We start from the raw sequence: 18,254 nt of genomic DNA on the forward strand, positions 1-18,254 counted from the left end.
ACCATACTTCTTAACAATCTAACATGATGGCACACCCCATTATTATTGGCCTATTTGTACGTTAGCACAATGAAGTATTGAAACACCCCTGGTAGTGAAAGCTGACTCAAGATACTCTAATACAGCAGTCACCCAATACAACAGTTACATGTGTATAGCTGCATGCTATAACAAAGAAAAAAAACCAAGCAAACTAGTATATTTTAAAGAATGAAGTAGGGATCCAAGCAACAAAAACTAGTGAAACAAGAGATGAATGATGGCATTACAACATAGCTTGGTGGGAAAATCCCTACTTTGGCATTGAACAAAATCATTGTTATAAAATGCCAATGTAGGGATTTTCCCACTGAGCTATGCTGTAATACCACCATTCATCTCTTGTTTCACTACTTTGTGTTGCTTGGATACCTACGGTTTACCAGACTAGGTCACAAATTAGTATGAAGATTTGTCAGTCAAATCTTGGATAAGCATTCTACTTGGATGTTAAGATCAAAGATTCATGATGATTTCCACAACAGTTAGTTTGTAAAAGCTGATAAAGTAGAACTTTTTTCTTAGGTCAAATTTTCCTGAAGTACTACATCAGCATTACTACCATTCATAAGCTCTATTATTATTATTATATTTTATAATTGTAAGACTCATATGCATGAGCATAGTACAATGATTAGGGTTTCAAATTAAATTTGAATGCAAGTAAGTAATTAGGTAAGTATAAGTAATTAAGTAATTGAAGAGATCACTGGTGTACAAGTGTAGAGAATTGTTGCAGAGTTGGTGCATTGACACTATCACTTGGTAAAGCATTCCACTGAGGGATTACTCGTGGAAAAAAAGCTGAACTTGTAGCTATTAAGTATGGCTGCAGATTTATGGTGATCTTTTTTGTTTCACCATATTCTATTTCTGTGAAGCCTACTCAAATTGATACACTTATACTAAACTACATTAAATCAAAAAATTATATTAACATATATTTTTAAGTGCATGTACCTAATAAGAAAACTCATCATGAATGTTCATGGATTAATTCTCTCATTTGCATGCAGTCACTATGTGTACCAATATTTGGACTCCATTCCTGCACAAATCCTTCGTGTGGAACACGATTTCCAATGGTGCAGAAGACTGTTTTGCTTGGCAGGCATAGTGAAATCCATGTTATTCTGAGCCTCACACAATTAACATACCTCTAGCATTTTTTTTCTTGTATAGCTGCACCTCATATTGAAGCTTCACTTCTTTTCCATGCACTTATCAACCATGAGTACAAGAAATGAGTATATGCTTAATAAATAACATGCGCATAATATAAACAACATGTGCTAAACAACCAGACTCTATGATACGTTATTACATGCACTTTTTCAAACATTTAATCAAACATAAACCCACCATCATCATCAACAATAACCACTTCTGTTTGTCCTGGATTTCCTACAGTAACTCCATTTCCTTGAGTTTGTAGGACTACATCAAATTTCTCATCTCTCTCTACTACACTATCATCCATAATTCGAATGCATACAATAGCACTAGTGCCTCCAGGTTGAATAATTGCCATAACAGGAGTATCAACAAAGTCAGATGCTATATTGAATAGAACAAACCAAGTACAGTAATTATACTGTGAGGTTGAAGAAAACATTATTCTCACTAGAAGCATCCACTGGTGATTGTTCTTGTGGTACTACCACAACAGTGACACTAACACAACTTGGTCGATCAAGTGAAATAGTGATGTCAGCAAAAATATCGTCCTCTTTAACAGTGTATGAAATGTGTACAAAAGTGGCTTTCACACCTAAAGAAACAGTTTCAGTACACATCAATCTACATGTATCATCTATATACTCACTGATACAATCTGGTACTGATCCTGACCACATTCCAGTTGATAAACAAGTTCTATTCTCATCTCCACAAAGAACAAATCCAGGATCACAACTGTACACAACTGTGGAGCCTTCAGTTGTTATTGTATAACTGACACTGCCATTGCTTGGAGTATCAGGTTCTCCACAATCAATTTTTACACCTGGAATTTTTTTTTTGTACAAAATATATAAATACATCACAATAATACGTACTTGATGCCTGCATGCTGATACACATGAAAGTGACTAGGCTTGAGCCAATTATGCTTTGAAAAAGAACAGCGCTCAAACCTTCAGCCTATTAATATGCTCAAAATTATGCTTTCAAAATCAAGATTATGGTCTAGAGTTGGCTATTTTATTAGAATATATCAGCCTTTCCTGAGCCTATTATGCTCAAAATTATGCTGGCATAATTGGCACAAGCCTAAAAGTGACGTTCAATGTTTTACTACTACACTAGAGAAAGCAATTATATTACATTTTACACAAATGGACTGGTGCATTAACACTTGCTAATCTGTGTTTCAAAATACCATATGTACAAGGTTTTGCTAAGCACCAAGTGCATTCACCCACAACGACCTACACCACACTACACACAAGCATGAATGCACACACACACATACATACATAAATACATGCACATATACTTTTGAACCATTAAGTTAGCCATCTGGAGATGATATACACTTGACAGAAAGCAGGTCGCTTTCTTGCTGGTTAGTGACCCATGTACGTATGTAATGTATGCATGAGTAACAGAAACAGTTTACTTACTGGTAGTCACTGAAGGAAGGATGGAGATACTGGTAGCTACAGTGAAGAATTGCAATACACAATTAATTAACTGATTGGTATTAGCTACCAAAATGCACGTCTAGGTGGCTACATATGACAGGATCTACAAGAATCCCACATGCTCACGCAAGCCTAATTTTACTTAGAACGCATTGAATACGATGGGAGAAATACCAAACCCTTCGTTTAAAATCTGTAATTTATTTGAGGATCTGTTTTGCAATGAAGAAAGGTGCAAAAACTTTGGTAACATTGTGTTTACAAAAGCACTTCAAGTTTGAAAATCCTTGTTGTGAAATAGTGCTTCCAAGAAGATGCAAGATATAAGCAATTGCTTACCTTACATTAGATGTGTGGTTCACTACTACTTTGTTAAGTTGTAGAAAGGATCTTTGAGACAACAACACCCAGTAATGGTTTCATCAATTTATGGGGAAATGATAATACAAGTTAAATATCACTGTACTAAATTGCAATCACACATTTAAGCGTCCGTAGTATATTTTCCTATATTCACTGTATAAATCAATCTATTTTCTAGAACCATTTTGTAATTTTGTAATGCTATAACTTCTACATCTCATGGTTTCCAGAGCTAAAGCTTTTGAATGGGACACAAAGGAGGACACTGGTAGGTCCATGAAGAATGCATTGCAGGTACTGCAGTATGCCAAAAGGCACGTGTCCGACTGAAGCAACGTCGAACAGTGAAACATCAAGCCTGTAGCCTTAGCCATTATCGAGTTACGTTTATCTGAAGGCCATCAGTCTCAGTCAGTTACTGATGATCAGTCAGTAGAAAATTCTGTTTAATAATATTTTTAAAATTTTCATAGGAACTTTTTGAAAGCATTTCGGGTTGATCTGAAGGCTTGTTTGGGCTTAGTTTTACCTAACCAGTACTGCTTCATCATCGTCATGGAAAATTGAAGCTGGTTTTTGGGTGATGTCTTTCATACACCTTTGTGGTCCCTACTATACAGTACGATAGTATCATACTGCATGATTGTGAAGTAGGGATCTTGCAGATCCTGTGACATGCAAATATAATGAAATAACTTACTGGTGGTAATATGCAGGACACTTTGAACAGTAGCCACTGAAGTCAAAAATATTATAGAATAGTCTAAAGATACAGTAATTTACCATTGGGAATTGGTGAAATGTTTATAATGGTAGCTGTAATTATATTAAGGTAATATAACAGTAGATTAAAAGTTAATCGCTTACCAGTAGGAACTGGCATGGTGCCATTAATCATAGTAACTGAGAAATAATGAAATTATGCAAATATAACTTTAAAATAACTTACTAGTGGAAACTGGTTAGGCATGAGGCTATTATGCTCCAAAAATTGAGCATTATGCTTTTGAGCAGTGCTCAAAAAATCACCTATTATGCTTTTGAAAATTGCCCATTATTCCCAAAATTATGCCACTATAATTGGCCAGTTATTGATGTATCGGGTCATGTTCATTGATGTTTAAGCTTCAAATGGTCTTGAATTCTTTAGCTGGTTACTGTATTAGTGTATTTCATTTCAATATGACTGTTTTATTAGAGTAAATAATAGTCAGTGACTGTTCTATTAGAGTTTCTGACTGCTCTATTAGAGTATATCGATCTTTTTAACGGAATTATGCAATCTGCAGATTTTCCTACTGCTAAAGCTTTATAATCACCTCAAAATGCTAGCATAATTCCTGATTCCCACACATACCTATTATTCCCGAAATTATGCCGGCATAATCGCCGCATCCCTAAAACTGGTTGAATAAGCTTAAAAGTAGCTAAAATTAAGATTACACAATGATAAAATTGCAAGATAAGAGATAAAAATTACCAGCAGGAAGTGGCTTCAGATTAGTAACAGCTATTCCTAAGTTACGGATTAACATTAATACATACAGTAAAACATAATAATAGGGATCAAAGTAGGATTGAAACTGGATCAGATCACATTTTGACTTGGTCAACCACCCCACTATAGTGACTTAGATACTTTATTGTAACATGTGATTTGATTATGATGGCTTGTGTAATGGTGATGACTGAAGCGAATCTCATCAAGATGTTTTGAATTATTGTTGGCAAGGATATTCTGAAAAAGAGGAAGGAAAAAGAAGAAGAAAAGGATGGGAGCAGATCTGAATTAAGTTATGTGACTGCTCTATTAGAGCATTGACTGTTTAATTAGAGTGTTTTGGATAACACAGACCTTGAAAGTATAGAGCAAACCATTTTCACATCACCATACGTACATAAGTAAAATGACATTATAAAACACGGTTGGGTTGGTCAGTTTTGCTTTCTTCTTCACCAGGTGTATACAGCTCATGTATAGGGTCTTTGTTATTTCAATCTTTAAGCTGATCACCAAAGAAGGGTGGTAACTGGCAGTAGTATTAACTCAGTGGGTAGATATCAGGACTAGAGGTCTGGAAAAATTCCAGGTCAAACTCAGCCTTGATCTTATTGCTTTTTCACTATCATTGGTAGTTTGTAGCTTTATGAATATTTCCACTAGTAGTAATTGATGATTTCTTACTGCCACCAGTGAACATCAGTGTCAACAGTGCTTAACCCTTAAACGCGTATGAAACTTTTAAGGAATTAAGCCGTGAATGCGCACGTAATTTTTAAGGAATACGTGTTTAGACAAAGCAAACTTATGGTGAGGCAAGATAGCCTTTCCTAACTCTATTAGCCTAAAACGAGATATCAATAGAAAGCTTCATTGGCTACTTGGGGAAGGCTAAATAACCACTGTAACAACAAAGACTTACTTGTTATAAAGCAAAGAAGAATAATGTCTCACTTTATCGCAACAGCACATTCTTTGTCTTGCCTGTCATATTGATTGTGGGTTTAATCACGTGAGCTGTATATGGCCTGATTTGCCATTGAATGGCGATTCGACTAATACTTGTTTCCAGTAATTCGGACCAACTGGCAAGGAGTTATGGATCATTTTCTAAAGGTATGTAGCACAATTTTGTAGTTCTTTGTTAAGAATTATTTTCATGGCAAGTTTTAGTTCCTATACTTTGGTCATAGGGTAAACCCCTAGGTATCACTTTAATGCTTATTACATCACGAGTAGAATGGCACAAATTACAAAGCCATACGATGAACGCTTCAATAGTTACAGCGCTTTGTTTACAGCCATGCGTAAAAGCCTATATATAGGCTTATGCGTTTTCCAGGGGCATGCGTAATCTGCCTATATATAGGCTTATGCACGTTTAAGGGTTAATTATAACCATTAAATTAACACATGTGATTCATTTTATTTTCTTTATTGGTATTGCCAAGAGTTAATAATATGGGAGAGTGTCTAATGCTGTGTAGTCCTGTAACAAATGGTTGCATGGAATTTAAACTGCTTCCTTTCCATGTAATGTAGTAAAGTTTGCAGTTAACCACAGAGATAATAAGCGAGCAAGAGCAGTGCTAGAGCATTGCTTATAAGTTTGAGGAAAACTCTGTGAGACTGTCAATAACAGAGGGAGAAATATCACTTGGAATTTCAGTTGCATTGCTATATTAACAGTGTTGGGCAAGTTACTTTGTAAAAGTAACTAGTTACATATTACATATTACTTGCAACTGAACTATTTAGTTACAGTTACATATTACCCATAAAATAAATAACATTACATATTATATTACTTTGTGTCCACAGCCTTAAACTGTCACGTGTGAAACTACCACTTTATCACGTGACATGATTGCGTTGTTGGACAATGTGCAAATCTTGGTTGTAAGTAAGAAGCTGGTGAATAAGTTTCATTCAGTAGGCTTCGTTACTTCGTTGTGGCCAGGTGTTATTCAGAGGATAACTAACGAGATTAGTAACTTCGTTACTTGTAGTAATAATAATACATAATATTAGACTCGTTACAGTAACAATATTACTTAGGTAATGTGTTACATTAGTAAGTAACTTGAGTTATATTACCCATTTTTATAGCGTATTTCGTTATATTACTTAGTTACCACAAAAGTAATAATATTACGTAACGTGTTACTTATGTAACGCGTTACTCCCAACACTGTATATTAATATGTAAATAAAGCTGGCCTTCGAGCATACTGTAACTGAAAGGAGCACTGACCATTGCATATCCTCACTCAGTCTTGAGTGATTTGTTGGTTTAGTAGGTTATATATAAACATTCAGACATTCTCGAACATTCATCACTTTGTGGCTAAATAAGGAAACAAATACTCAGAAAAGAACCCATTCAACCTCCCTGCAATCATTTGTTGCAGGAATATCATGTTAAACATTCTCGTATTGGTATTACTTTGTAGCCAAAAGTATAATACTATGAAGCTGAAACTTCATCTGGGCAATATACACCTGTAATATAAAAATGGGATTCATTCTTGCAAAGTTGGTCACAAATCAATACCTGTTCAAGATTCACATAAAACTCAGCACAATATTCGCATTTAAAAGTTTATAGCCATGGTCATGCATGAGAACAACAGTTATCATAAAATAAGCAAGCCTATATATATTTCTAGAGGAGAAGCTAAAACACCACTAAAATGTTTGACTTACTTAGCTCAAAAACGGTCAAACACTCTAATAGAGCAATCAGTGTGCTATAAAGATAATCCATAAACAAGATTTTAATAACGCTACTAGGCAAATCAACAGTTACATACTAGGACCATTATTATACAACTCTTTCTCACTAGTAATACAGTGGATGGTTCAGGTGATCACTCTATTGGAATATCATATCTGATGCAAGGTTTAGGGTTCAACAAAACCAAATAACTGGGAGTAGAAGGAAGCAAACTTATCATGCATGCATCCACATTCCAGTTGATAAACAAGTTCTATTCTCATTTCCACAAAGAACAAATCCAGGATCACAACTGTACACAACTGTGGAGCCTTCAGTTGTTATTGTATAACTGACACCACCATTGCTTGGAGTATCAGGTTCTCCACAATCAATTTTTACAACTGGAAAATGTTTTTGCACAAAATAATTATATAAAAATGAAAATTTCACTGCACATTATCACCATAACATGTACTTGATGCTTACATGCTGATACATGAAAGTGACATTCAATTTTTATACTAGAGAAAGTGATTTACACAGATGGACTGGCCACCTTGTGCCATAACACTTGCTAATCTGTGTTTCAAAATATCATATGTGCAGACGTCCGCTAAGCACCAAATGCATTCACCCCACCGACCTACATTGACTACACACACAAGTCCCCCCACATCACCTTTTTTTTTTATTGTCAAGGCTGGGTAGTGACCCACGTACATACATGTATGCATGAGTAACAGAGATTCTTAAATTCCTATGCTAAGTGAATAGAAATAGTTTACTTACTGGTAGTAACTGAAGGAAGGATAGAGATACTGGTAGCTACAGTAAAGAATAGCTTCAATGCAATACACAATTAAAATAACAACTGATGGAATATATTAAATACAAAGAATTATACAACTGCTTATACTTATAGATGGCTATATGTGACTAGATCTGCAAGAATCCCACATGCAAGGCTCAGTAGAATGCATTGAATATGATGGGTAAAATGCTGAAAAACTTCTTTTAAAATCCATAGATTATTCGAGGGTCTATTTTGCAATGAAGGAAGATGCTAATGTAAAAACCTTGGTAACATTGTGTTTACAAAAGCGCATTGAGTTTGAAAGTCCTTGCGTGTTGTGAATTAATGCTTCCAAGAAGATGCAAGATATGGACATTTGTTTTAGTGAATTACTGCTTTATTCTCTTGTTGAAAGAATCTTAGTTGAGACATAACTTACCCAGCAATGGTTTCATTTATTTGTGAGGAAATAATAATGCAAGTTATATCATTGTACAAACTTGCATTTGCAAGTTATGAGCATGTACACAGTAAGCAACTGCAGTTTATTTTACCTACATATTATCACTGTACACATCAATCTATTCGCTATAACTATTTTAGTGCTGTAACTTATAAATCTATTGGCTTTTAGAGCTAAAGCTCATTCTTTTGGTTATCTAGATAAAGGATAAAGGAAATGATAATTTGAAAAATGCACAGTGTAGAGCTGCTCGATGGATTAAGAGTAGATATGACTCCACTTTGTACAGGTGGAGTAAGAACACTGATGACTGCTTGAAGAAACTGAAGTGGCCTACACTGGCATCGCGACGACAATACCAGAGTGTTACAATGGTGCACTCCATTATGCATAAACAAACTCCAATCAATTCCTGTCACCACTTTAATCTTAACACTAACTCTACACGATCTCATCCACTGACTTTGCAGACTCGATCTTCTTCTATCAATGCATTCAGATATTCCTTCTACGTGAACACAGTTCAACACACCATTTGTTTGGAACTCAAACCCACATGAGATTTTGTCCTTACCATCACGTTTATTAGATCACGGCTCCGATGTTACTTGTTTAACTGATGTCTCTCACTTATTGTTACTTTTTGTATAGTTGTTTTTGTTTGCTTGTTTGTTGCTTTTGTTTGCTTGTAGCTAGTCAATGTTTCTGTATTGCTTTTTGTACTGTGTATGTGTTTCGGGGACCACCTTGTACAGGCTATAAGCCTTTTGTGTACCCTTTCTTTAGATAAAATTGATAATAATAATAATAATAATGATAATAATAACAAATAACAACTATTGTGAAGTAGGGATCTTGCAGATCTTTTGAACAGTAGCCACTGAAGCCAAAAAGATTATAGAATAGTTTAAGATACAACAATTTACCATTGGGAATTGGTGAAATATTTATAATGGTAGCTGCAATTACATATTAAAGTAATACAAAAGTTAATCGCTTACCAGTAGGAACTGGAATGGTGCCATTAATCATAGTAGCTGAGGAATAATGAAATTATGCAAATATAACTTTAAAATAACTTACTAGTGGAAACTGGTTGAATAATTTTAAAAGTAGGTAAAGATTAAAAATTACACAATGATAAATGCAAGATAAAAGTAAATAATATTACCAGCAGGAGGTGGCTTCAGCTTAGTACCAGCAGTTCCTAAATTATGAATTAGCATTAATACGTATGTATAGTAAAACATAGTAGTCAAGAAATCCAGATCCCATTTTGAATAGGTCAACCAGGTCTCATCTACTTTATAAAATATCTGGTGACTCGGATACTCTATGGCAACATGAGCTTTAATTATGACAGCTTGCATAAGGAAGCTAATCTGATGTTTTAAACAGATCAAAGATATTTCAAAGAAGAGGGAGACTAAAGGAAGAAAAGGGTAGGAATCAACTTACATGACTGCTCTATTAGAGCATAGAGTGTTTTAGTACTCAAGTACCTGGATAACACCAGGAGCTCATAATTGTCAATAACACTAACCTTGAAAGTACAGTAGAACCTCAATTATCCACACCCCTTGGGATCAGAGTGGTCAATAAGTCTGAAAAGTCTGAAACTGTGTTTAAACATGTCAGTATTATCAACTACCCTAATAGAACAGTCACTACTCTAATTCGAGAATCCAGATAAGTACGGGGTCCAGATAACTGAGGTTCCACTGTATAGACCACTTTCACATCAGTGTGATGAAATTATAAACGGGGTTGGAGTTGGGTTCAATTTTGTTTTCTTCTTGAAGCTAGCTAATGTATAGGTTCTTCACTTCATAAGCTAGAGGCTAAAGAAGGGAATTGTTAACTCAGTGGGTAGATGTATGAACCAGAGGTTTGGAAATCCCAGGTACAAACTCACTGGTATATTTTAATTTATTTGGTCAGTATCGGTAATTATATACGTAGTTTTATATATACTGCCACTGGTCAGTGTCAGCAGTGTTTGGTGCTGTGCCACCAAGAGTACATAATAAAAATAGTGAGGGAGAGTGTCTAACTGCCAATGCAGCCTGTACAAAATCACTGTGTATTATTAAGAGTTTATAATGGCGTAGGGAGAGTGTTGAACTATGCTATACCCTGTGAAAAATGATTCTATAAAGTCCTATGGCATTGTTCAAACGACTCGGTGATTTGTGTTGATTGGTGACTAGTAATTAATTCAGTGGGCGCGCCCAGCACGTGCATATACATTGCCAGACTGAAGCTACAGAGTGAAAGAACAGTGTACTAGAGAATAGTGTGGCACAATGCGCTAAGGAACTCAGTACACAGAGAAAGACACAGCCAGCTAACCTGGAAAGCCATAGATATCAATTTCACGTGTGACATCTAGTTAATTCGATATTTCATCATGGTCACCATTCTGTACCTCAACAGTTCTGATAGTGAAAGTGACATGTCTAGATAGGGTTTTAGCCATAGGGATTCAATACAGACCACCCAACCAAACTGAGAAAGTGTTAAATCTAGGCAATCAACAGCGGTCAGATTTACAAGAGAACACAAAGGTAGTGGCTACTTTACGGCTCATTTTTCATTGGGTATAGTGAAGGGCAGGACAAGCCCAGGTGAATACGTAATAACATTGTGCAACTACTGAAAGTATTTCATGTGAGCTGAATAGACCCGTACAAAAAGTAGAGGAAGAGGATCAACGGGGATTAATACATATTCTAGTTCTACTTAGTTTGTTGTGTGAAATGGTGTGATTCACGATAGGAAAAACGCTGCCGTTATGGAGTAATTAGACTTACAATGATGACGATGTGTAGCGGTGACGACTTTCACATCAAAGTAACAGTGGTCATCAATGATTACAATACAACCGTGTTTTTGTACGATCTATTAATTTCAACAGGTAGTATGACTATGTTTATTATTGTTAGCGCTCCGTAGTGCATGTAGTGCACGTGGTCCTGTCCTACCCCCCCTGGCGAAGTTCGATACTTTCCCTAACACATTATAAACTCTTGGTATTATTGAATAGAAAATGATCTTTGAACAAATTAACACTTTTACTGATGATAGAGATCTGTTGATAGGTGTTGAGTGCTGTTGAATAAGGTAAAGCTTTTTTGTTCCAATGTGTGGATGCTTTACACTATGCAGTCATTTTGGCTGAAAGTGTCCTAGTTAGACACTCTCCCTCCCTATTTTTATTATGTACTCTTGGTACTACTAATGAACATCAGTGTCAATAGTACTGGTCTTCATGAATTATTAAATTTACACCTGTGAATTAGTCCACTCCTTTGTTACTATAGATAGCAGAGAAGTAATAAAATAAAATTAGAGGAATGTGCAAAAACCACAACCAGATTTTGTTCAGCTGGTCACAAATACTAGAAGTCTATGTTACACAGAAAAGAAGCCATTTAACTTACAGGATAACACACTTTTCTTCTATAATACTAATACTTTGCAGCACTATGACTTCCAAAAGTACATCTATATCTGGACATTTAATTGTCGTTTATTATTATTACTGCTTACCAGTACTGAAAATCTGACAGCAACTTCTGCTGCACCTTTGAGTTACCTAACTATAACCTAATAGTACAGGCATTTTAACAGGAATATTGGGTCAACCTTAAACTAATTGCAACAAAAGCAAACTCAACAGATTTTGTTTCCTTATTATGTCCTCATTGACAGAAAAAAAGTCCTAAGGAATCCTCCTGGGGGAACAATGTGAAAATCATTGAAATAGAAACCCACTTTTTTGCTTCTTAACGCTTTTATGGTTTCACAGTATTTATTGTTATATCTCAGCTAGGATGTTACCTATATCAAAACTTAATATACCATTATAAAGCTCTTGCAAAGACAAATCTTTTGGTACTAAAATTATCACTCTAGGATAATGTGTTAACAAGTTATAATCATATACATTGTATCTTGAGTTTGCCTACTTTTTGTACATGTTTTGCAATGTTAACTACTGTGGTAACACCTTATTGAGCTTGAATGTTCTGTTGTGGATGCATGAAATATCATGCCTCACCGGGGTTAACTACAACACTGGGGAGCAGAATAAGGATATGACAACAGCAAGACAAGCACGTGACTGGAAAGACACATTAACTGTACTCCAGTATTTGCAAGAAAGGAACCCATTTAGCATGGACCCAAGTCTGAGAAGCATTTCCACTGGAGTGCATGCCCACCCCGCTGTCAATGTTGATGAAGCAGCAGCAGTCGGGGACATGATATTGACACAAATGAATGGGACTACACCTGCTAAGTATACATTTCAGAAAAAAAACCAGGTAGTCACTCTTGGCTTGAAGTCATCTTCTGTCAAGATTGATGGGGATAGAATTCAGATTGACCCACTGCTTCTCTTTCAAAGACTTACTACTGTCATGCAATCATCAGATGATCTGGAGTTAGCCTTCAAGCATGAGTTGTGCAGCTATCCACCTGCTCTCTTTGATTCCTCTATTTTGCTCCATGAAGCAGACAAGCCAGCAGTTGCTGATGCAATATGGAAGATTTGTGAAAGTAGTGTCCCAGTAGATATCCCAGATGATGGCATTCAGTATGTCCTGGATGGTGGAGCACTTTTACAACGCATCCCATGGTCTCGCGGTTCTACATATGGAGACATCTGCCACCAGTACACAGAATATGTAGCAAGAAAGTACATGGATGCCATAGTTGTATTTGATGGCTATGAAAATATTAATACAAAACATATGACACATCAGAGACGATCCAAAGGAAAGGCTGGTGCAACTGTGACAGTTGCTGCTAACATGACCACTACAATGAAGAAGGACCAGTTTTTGGCCAACCAAAAGAATAAGCAGCAATTCATTTTTTTGTTGAGTGCAGAACTGGAGAAGAACAACTGCAAAACTTACCATGCACCTGGAGATGCTGATCTTTTGATTGTTCAGAAGGCTGTTCAATCAGCTACTACCAGTAACACTGTGCTAGTTGGTGAAGACACTGACCTCATTGTCCTGCTCTGCTACCATGCAAGACTTGATTCCCATGACCTCTTCTTTCGTCCTGAGCCAAAAAAAAAACACAAAAAAGCTTCGTGTCTGGAATATCAGAGCCACAAAAGAAAAGCTTGGTCAAGACATCTGCAACAACATCCTCTTCATCCATGCTATTCTTGGGTGTGACACAACATCACGTCTCTACGGGGTTGGAAAGGGGACATCCCTTAGCAAGTTCAAAGCAAGCAGTATGTTCCGTGAGCAGGCAAAAGTGTTCCATTCTAATTCAGCTTCCACACATGATGTGATAGATGCAGGAGAGAAAGTTCTAGTACTAGTCTACAATGGAATGTCAACTGACACATTGGATTCCCTCCGACATAAACGATTCTGTGAAAAAGTAGCTTCAAAAACATCCCATGTAAAACCACAATCATTGCCACCAACTTCAGCAGCAGCAAAGTACCACAGCCTTCGCGTGTACCTTCAAGTTCAAGAATGGAAAGGATCAGCTGCAGAACTTAATCCCATAGACTGGGGATGGCAGGAGTGTGAAGAGGGATTTGTGCCACTTCAAACATCACCACTACCTCCTGCTCCTGAACATCTGCTACGGGTGATTAGATGCAACTGCCAGACTGACTGCAGTACATTAAGATGCTCATGCAAGAAACACAACATTGAGTGTACTCTCGCTTGTGGTAACTGCAAGGGAACTGGGTGCACAAACACATCTTATGATAATGATAATGAACCTGTTGAGTAGTTATACACAGACTGACATTTGCTACAATCTCTTTGATTGATATCACCTGTATTAATTATATTATTTTGATAATAACTTGTTAACACATTATCCTAGAGTGATAATTTTAGTACCAAAAGATTTGTCTTTGCAAGAGCTTTTTAATGGTATGTTAAGTTTTGATACAGGTAGCATCCTAGCTGAGATATAATAATAAATACTGTGAAACCATAAAAGCGTTAAGAAGCAAAAAAAATGTGGGTTTATGTTTCAGTGATTTTCACATTGTTCCCCCACGAGGATTCCTTAGGACTTTTTTCTGTCAATGAGGACATAATAAGGAAACAAAATCTATTGAGTTTGCTTTTGTTGCAATTAGTTTAAGGTTCACTCACATATTGACTGTACTATAAACAGGACTTGATGGCTAATAATGTGGGACAAAGAAAAGAAAAATTCTCCAACCCCAGGATTCACGCTGGCAATTAATATAAAGGAGATTTGGGTTTGTATAGTTTTTGCAAAGTTCATTACAAATCAATAACTCCTTGCAACCGTCATTCTTGAAAACTGGCATGCATTAGTGTTGTCATATTTTGTGCTGAGTTATATGACTATATTTCTAGAGGAAAAGCAAAAATGCCACTAAAATTTACTTGGCTCAAAAGTGGTCAAACACTCTAATAGAGCAATCAGTGTACTTAGTTATTCCATAAACAAAGATTTTAACAATGTTTCTTTGTAGACAAACCACCAGTAGTGTCACACATACAAGGACCATTGTTGTATAACTCAAGTTGGCGTTGAAGTAGTACAACATCTTTTACTAGTAATGCAGTGGACGGTTCAGGTGATCATTAGAATACAATATCAAGCACAAGATTTAGGGTTCAATAAAAACAAAGAGTAACAATGGAAAGGAATGAAACAAAGCAAAAGAAACAAATTTACATAAACTAGCCATAGCTGTTCTGAAAGTAAACCTACATGCCTACATGCAACTAAAAACGTTATCTTTTATCTACCTTACTAAAGTGATACTTTGCATTGGAAAAAGAATATCACTTCATTTATTTATGCCAAAGTCAGTGCCCATAATTTCTGCTCTTTATTCGCTTTGAAAATCATGATACTCTAATAGAACAAATATATCCTCAAGTTTGCAGTTTGGCAAAACTGTTGCCATACACACAGTTGAGGTGAAGTAGCATGAAAATGTTAAACATTTTGTCTCTCTCATAAAATGTAGTGATGGTATCATAGTACTTACAATGGAACTCCTCTAACAAAATGGCTGAATTAAGGACACACTCCATAAGAAGACGCTCCATAAGAAGGACAAAGATCTTGCAATATACTCTTACTTTTGATAGAACAAATCCTCAAAATGTGCCTAGGTCTAAAAGTATCTATTATAGAGAGGTTATATTGTAGCTTGTAGCATGTTTACAGTATATGGTGACAAAAGTAATCATCAATGTCTTGACTTACAAGATCGCATTAATAGTAAAATTAATTTGAACAATGAATGTTCTATTAGAGTATATTTTGCATAAAGAACAGGAAAAGATCATGGTTCACTTTGTGAACACAGCAGTGGTGTATCTGGACTCTCAACTTTGGTAAGGCCCAGAGCAAAAAAAAGGTAATTGCCTGTTTACAATGGCAGCCCTCCACCAACCGTATATTATATCACTGATACAGTGCATAACTACATAGTTCGCTACACTGCTGCTCTGAATAGAGTGACTGCTCTGAGTGATTGACTGATCTATTAGAGTATCTCGATCTCACAAACCAAAATTCTTTGGTAGGGCACAAGCCCCACCCCTAGATACACCACTGGTGCACAGTGCCCACATGTATGGGATTTGTCACATCGGTTGGTCAAAATTAAAGTTCCCAAAATGCAGATTTTTACCTTGATTACTAAGAATTGTGCATTAAATAAATCAAACATTTGTTTTATATATCCATTTTGTAGCCTTAGCTTGGAAAAACAGGCTGATCAAAAACCCCATCACTTCTTGTCCAATGTAAAATACACACTACATACAAAAACACTACTTTATAACTTTTACTCATACAATCTCCAAAAAGAAAGTCCTTGAATTTCTCTATACAATGTCGACCGTACAAGTGTGATAATGTTACCATAGTGATAGTTATTCACTGCTGATGATGACATAATATGCGTCCCACACATTCAGCTATTGGAAAATTTAATCACCTTGGTGGAAAAATCCCAAATTTTCAAGTTGCTACCCTCAACCAAATTCACTAAACTTTATATCATTCTATGCAGTGAAGGATATTTAATAATATTCCGACCGAACAAATTGATTAACAAGTTAGTTTACAGAAATACGTTGTAGAACATGCCAAAACATGTGTTTGTATGGGCATTGTCAACATGTACATTTTGTAATACAAGGTCCCTTTCTAGCTTTCTCTTCATTACTACGCAAGATAACTTACGTACGTACCAATTGATCAAGGAGTCTGATGAAACGAACCTCGTGTCCATTAATTGAAGTGCGCAGATGTTATGGCACCTTGTTTAGAGGACAGCGTTATTATTTTATGAAACGGGTAAAAGGTATGCAGAAAAATCCAGTATCTGACAAAAGTTTTATATGCACAAGGTAAAAACGTGCTTAGTTTTCACAAAACTTTCTAATAGAGCAATCATAATATACTGGAAATGACGTTATTTATAAAATTTTATGTACAATTGTACATAAAACAGCATACACATTAATTTCTCACAGCAAACAATTTTTACCTTCATTTATGGAGACTGTAACCATATCAGCCCAGAACAAAGAGAAACTGTCCACCACAGCATATCTAGTTGACTAATTTAAAGCCACATATTTTAGTACAGTTAAACTGACCTAAACTCAACAGGACCAGTACCAGTAGGGGGTGCAGTCCAAAAAAGAGTCACTGAGGTTTTGTCATTGTTACTTGTGTGAGTGGCAGCAGACTGTATACAAGATTAAACTTGTGAGCACACACTTCTCATAAAACGTACGTCGTCACACTGGGTCTGATAATCAGACTCCTCTTTAACAAAATTGCCAACTGTAGAATCATCAGCTTTCATTCTTCCTTGTATCATAAACCCCTTGAAATCTACATTGTCTGGTCCACCTCGAAGTATTACTTTAAAAAACAAAGAGAAATGACTTCTATGCATTGTGAGGATTTGGGGGATATGAGTAGTTAAAACAATTCTAGAACACTTACTCTTGTGTGCCTTTCCAGGAATATAAGCATTATCAGTAAAATTACTAAGATCTACAGAATATGGTAGTGGGTTAGTTGACGGAAGCACTCCATGATTGGGGACAATGTTAGTACCACTCTTGCAAGCTTCCAGAGGTGCACCAGTGGGATATCCACGTATCACCACGATTTCTAGAATGCTTAAGGTCACCAACACGTGGTATAGCTTTGTGATGAACATGGTCTAAAAAGAATCAATATTAATACGCAGACACGTGCAACACAACATAGACCAAGACATAGACAAAACGCTACAACAACAATTTTGACCTCCAGGAACCGGAGTAGTGAGGCTAAAGTAGCTACTGCTGTATGCTTACATTTCTGCTGAAGTTGAAGCTGCAGCAACTGCGACGGGGACACTTCGAGAGTATTCTAGTGAAGTCCAGACGAGCAAACAACGGTTTTTGTGATGTTACACAGATTATAAAAACCACGTAAGTTGTAGGATGCTGCTCAAGTGCAGATTTTTGTTAACCTAGTGACTTAGGTCATCGAGAAAATGTTAGGACACGTGCCTATATATGGTTAGGCATGGGATGGCCAAACGTGCTACACCTTTGACCCACGTTGCTTATTTAGCTAACACCCATCACGTGACCATTACGTCACTTAGCACGTTGTGGGAGCATGCTAGTTCAGGTTAACAAATGATGCAGGCAATATCATCAAAGCTGTCTGTTTCA

At 36.3% G+C, this 18,254-nt stretch overlaps 1 protein-coding gene and 1 pseudogene across 3 annotated transcripts in view; one reads left to right on the top strand and one right to left on the bottom strand.

The window, feature by feature from the left end:
* The window catches only part of LOC136267392 (sushi, von Willebrand factor type A, EGF and pentraxin domain-containing protein 1-like), a 34,316-nt gene extending 16,268 nt beyond the window's left edge, over positions 1-18,048 (bottom strand). For 2 of the 3 annotated variants that reach the window (XM_066062530.1, XM_066062528.1), the window contains exons 1-11: positions 17,889-18,048; positions 17,530-17,752; positions 17,315-17,445; positions 17,175-17,266; positions 17,063-17,127; positions 9,525-9,560; positions 8,057-8,092; positions 2,664-2,699; positions 1,865-2,044; positions 1,664-1,810; positions 1,402-1,596 (exon numbers count right to left, since the gene is read on the bottom strand). In XM_066062530.1, the coding sequence (XP_065918602.1) occupies positions 1,402-1,596; positions 1,664-1,810; positions 1,865-2,044; positions 2,664-2,699; positions 8,057-8,092; positions 9,525-9,560; positions 17,063-17,127; positions 17,175-17,266; positions 17,315-17,445; positions 17,530-17,749 (1,138 nt within the window). In that variant the 5' untranslated portion in view covers positions 17,750-17,752; positions 17,889-18,048. Of the gene's footprint in view, positions 1-1,401; positions 1,597-1,663; positions 1,811-1,864; positions 2,045-2,663; positions 2,700-3,747; positions 3,784-3,830; positions 3,864-3,914; positions 3,982-8,056; positions 8,093-9,524; positions 9,561-17,062; positions 17,128-17,174; positions 17,267-17,314; positions 17,446-17,529; positions 17,753-17,888 lie in introns of those variants that run through there. The other variant, XM_066062529.1, reaches the window with a different exon arrangement.
* Positions 12,564-14,406, top strand: LOC136266465 (uncharacterized; annotated as a pseudogene).
* Positions 18,049-18,254: the final 206 nt, after the last annotated feature.

Source organism: Dysidea avara, chromosome 9, assembly GCF_963678975.1.
Source record: "Dysidea avara chromosome 9, odDysAvar1.4, whole genome shotgun sequence".
Lineage (NCBI taxonomy): Eukaryota > Metazoa > Porifera > Demospongiae > Dictyoceratida > Dysideidae > Dysidea > Dysidea avara.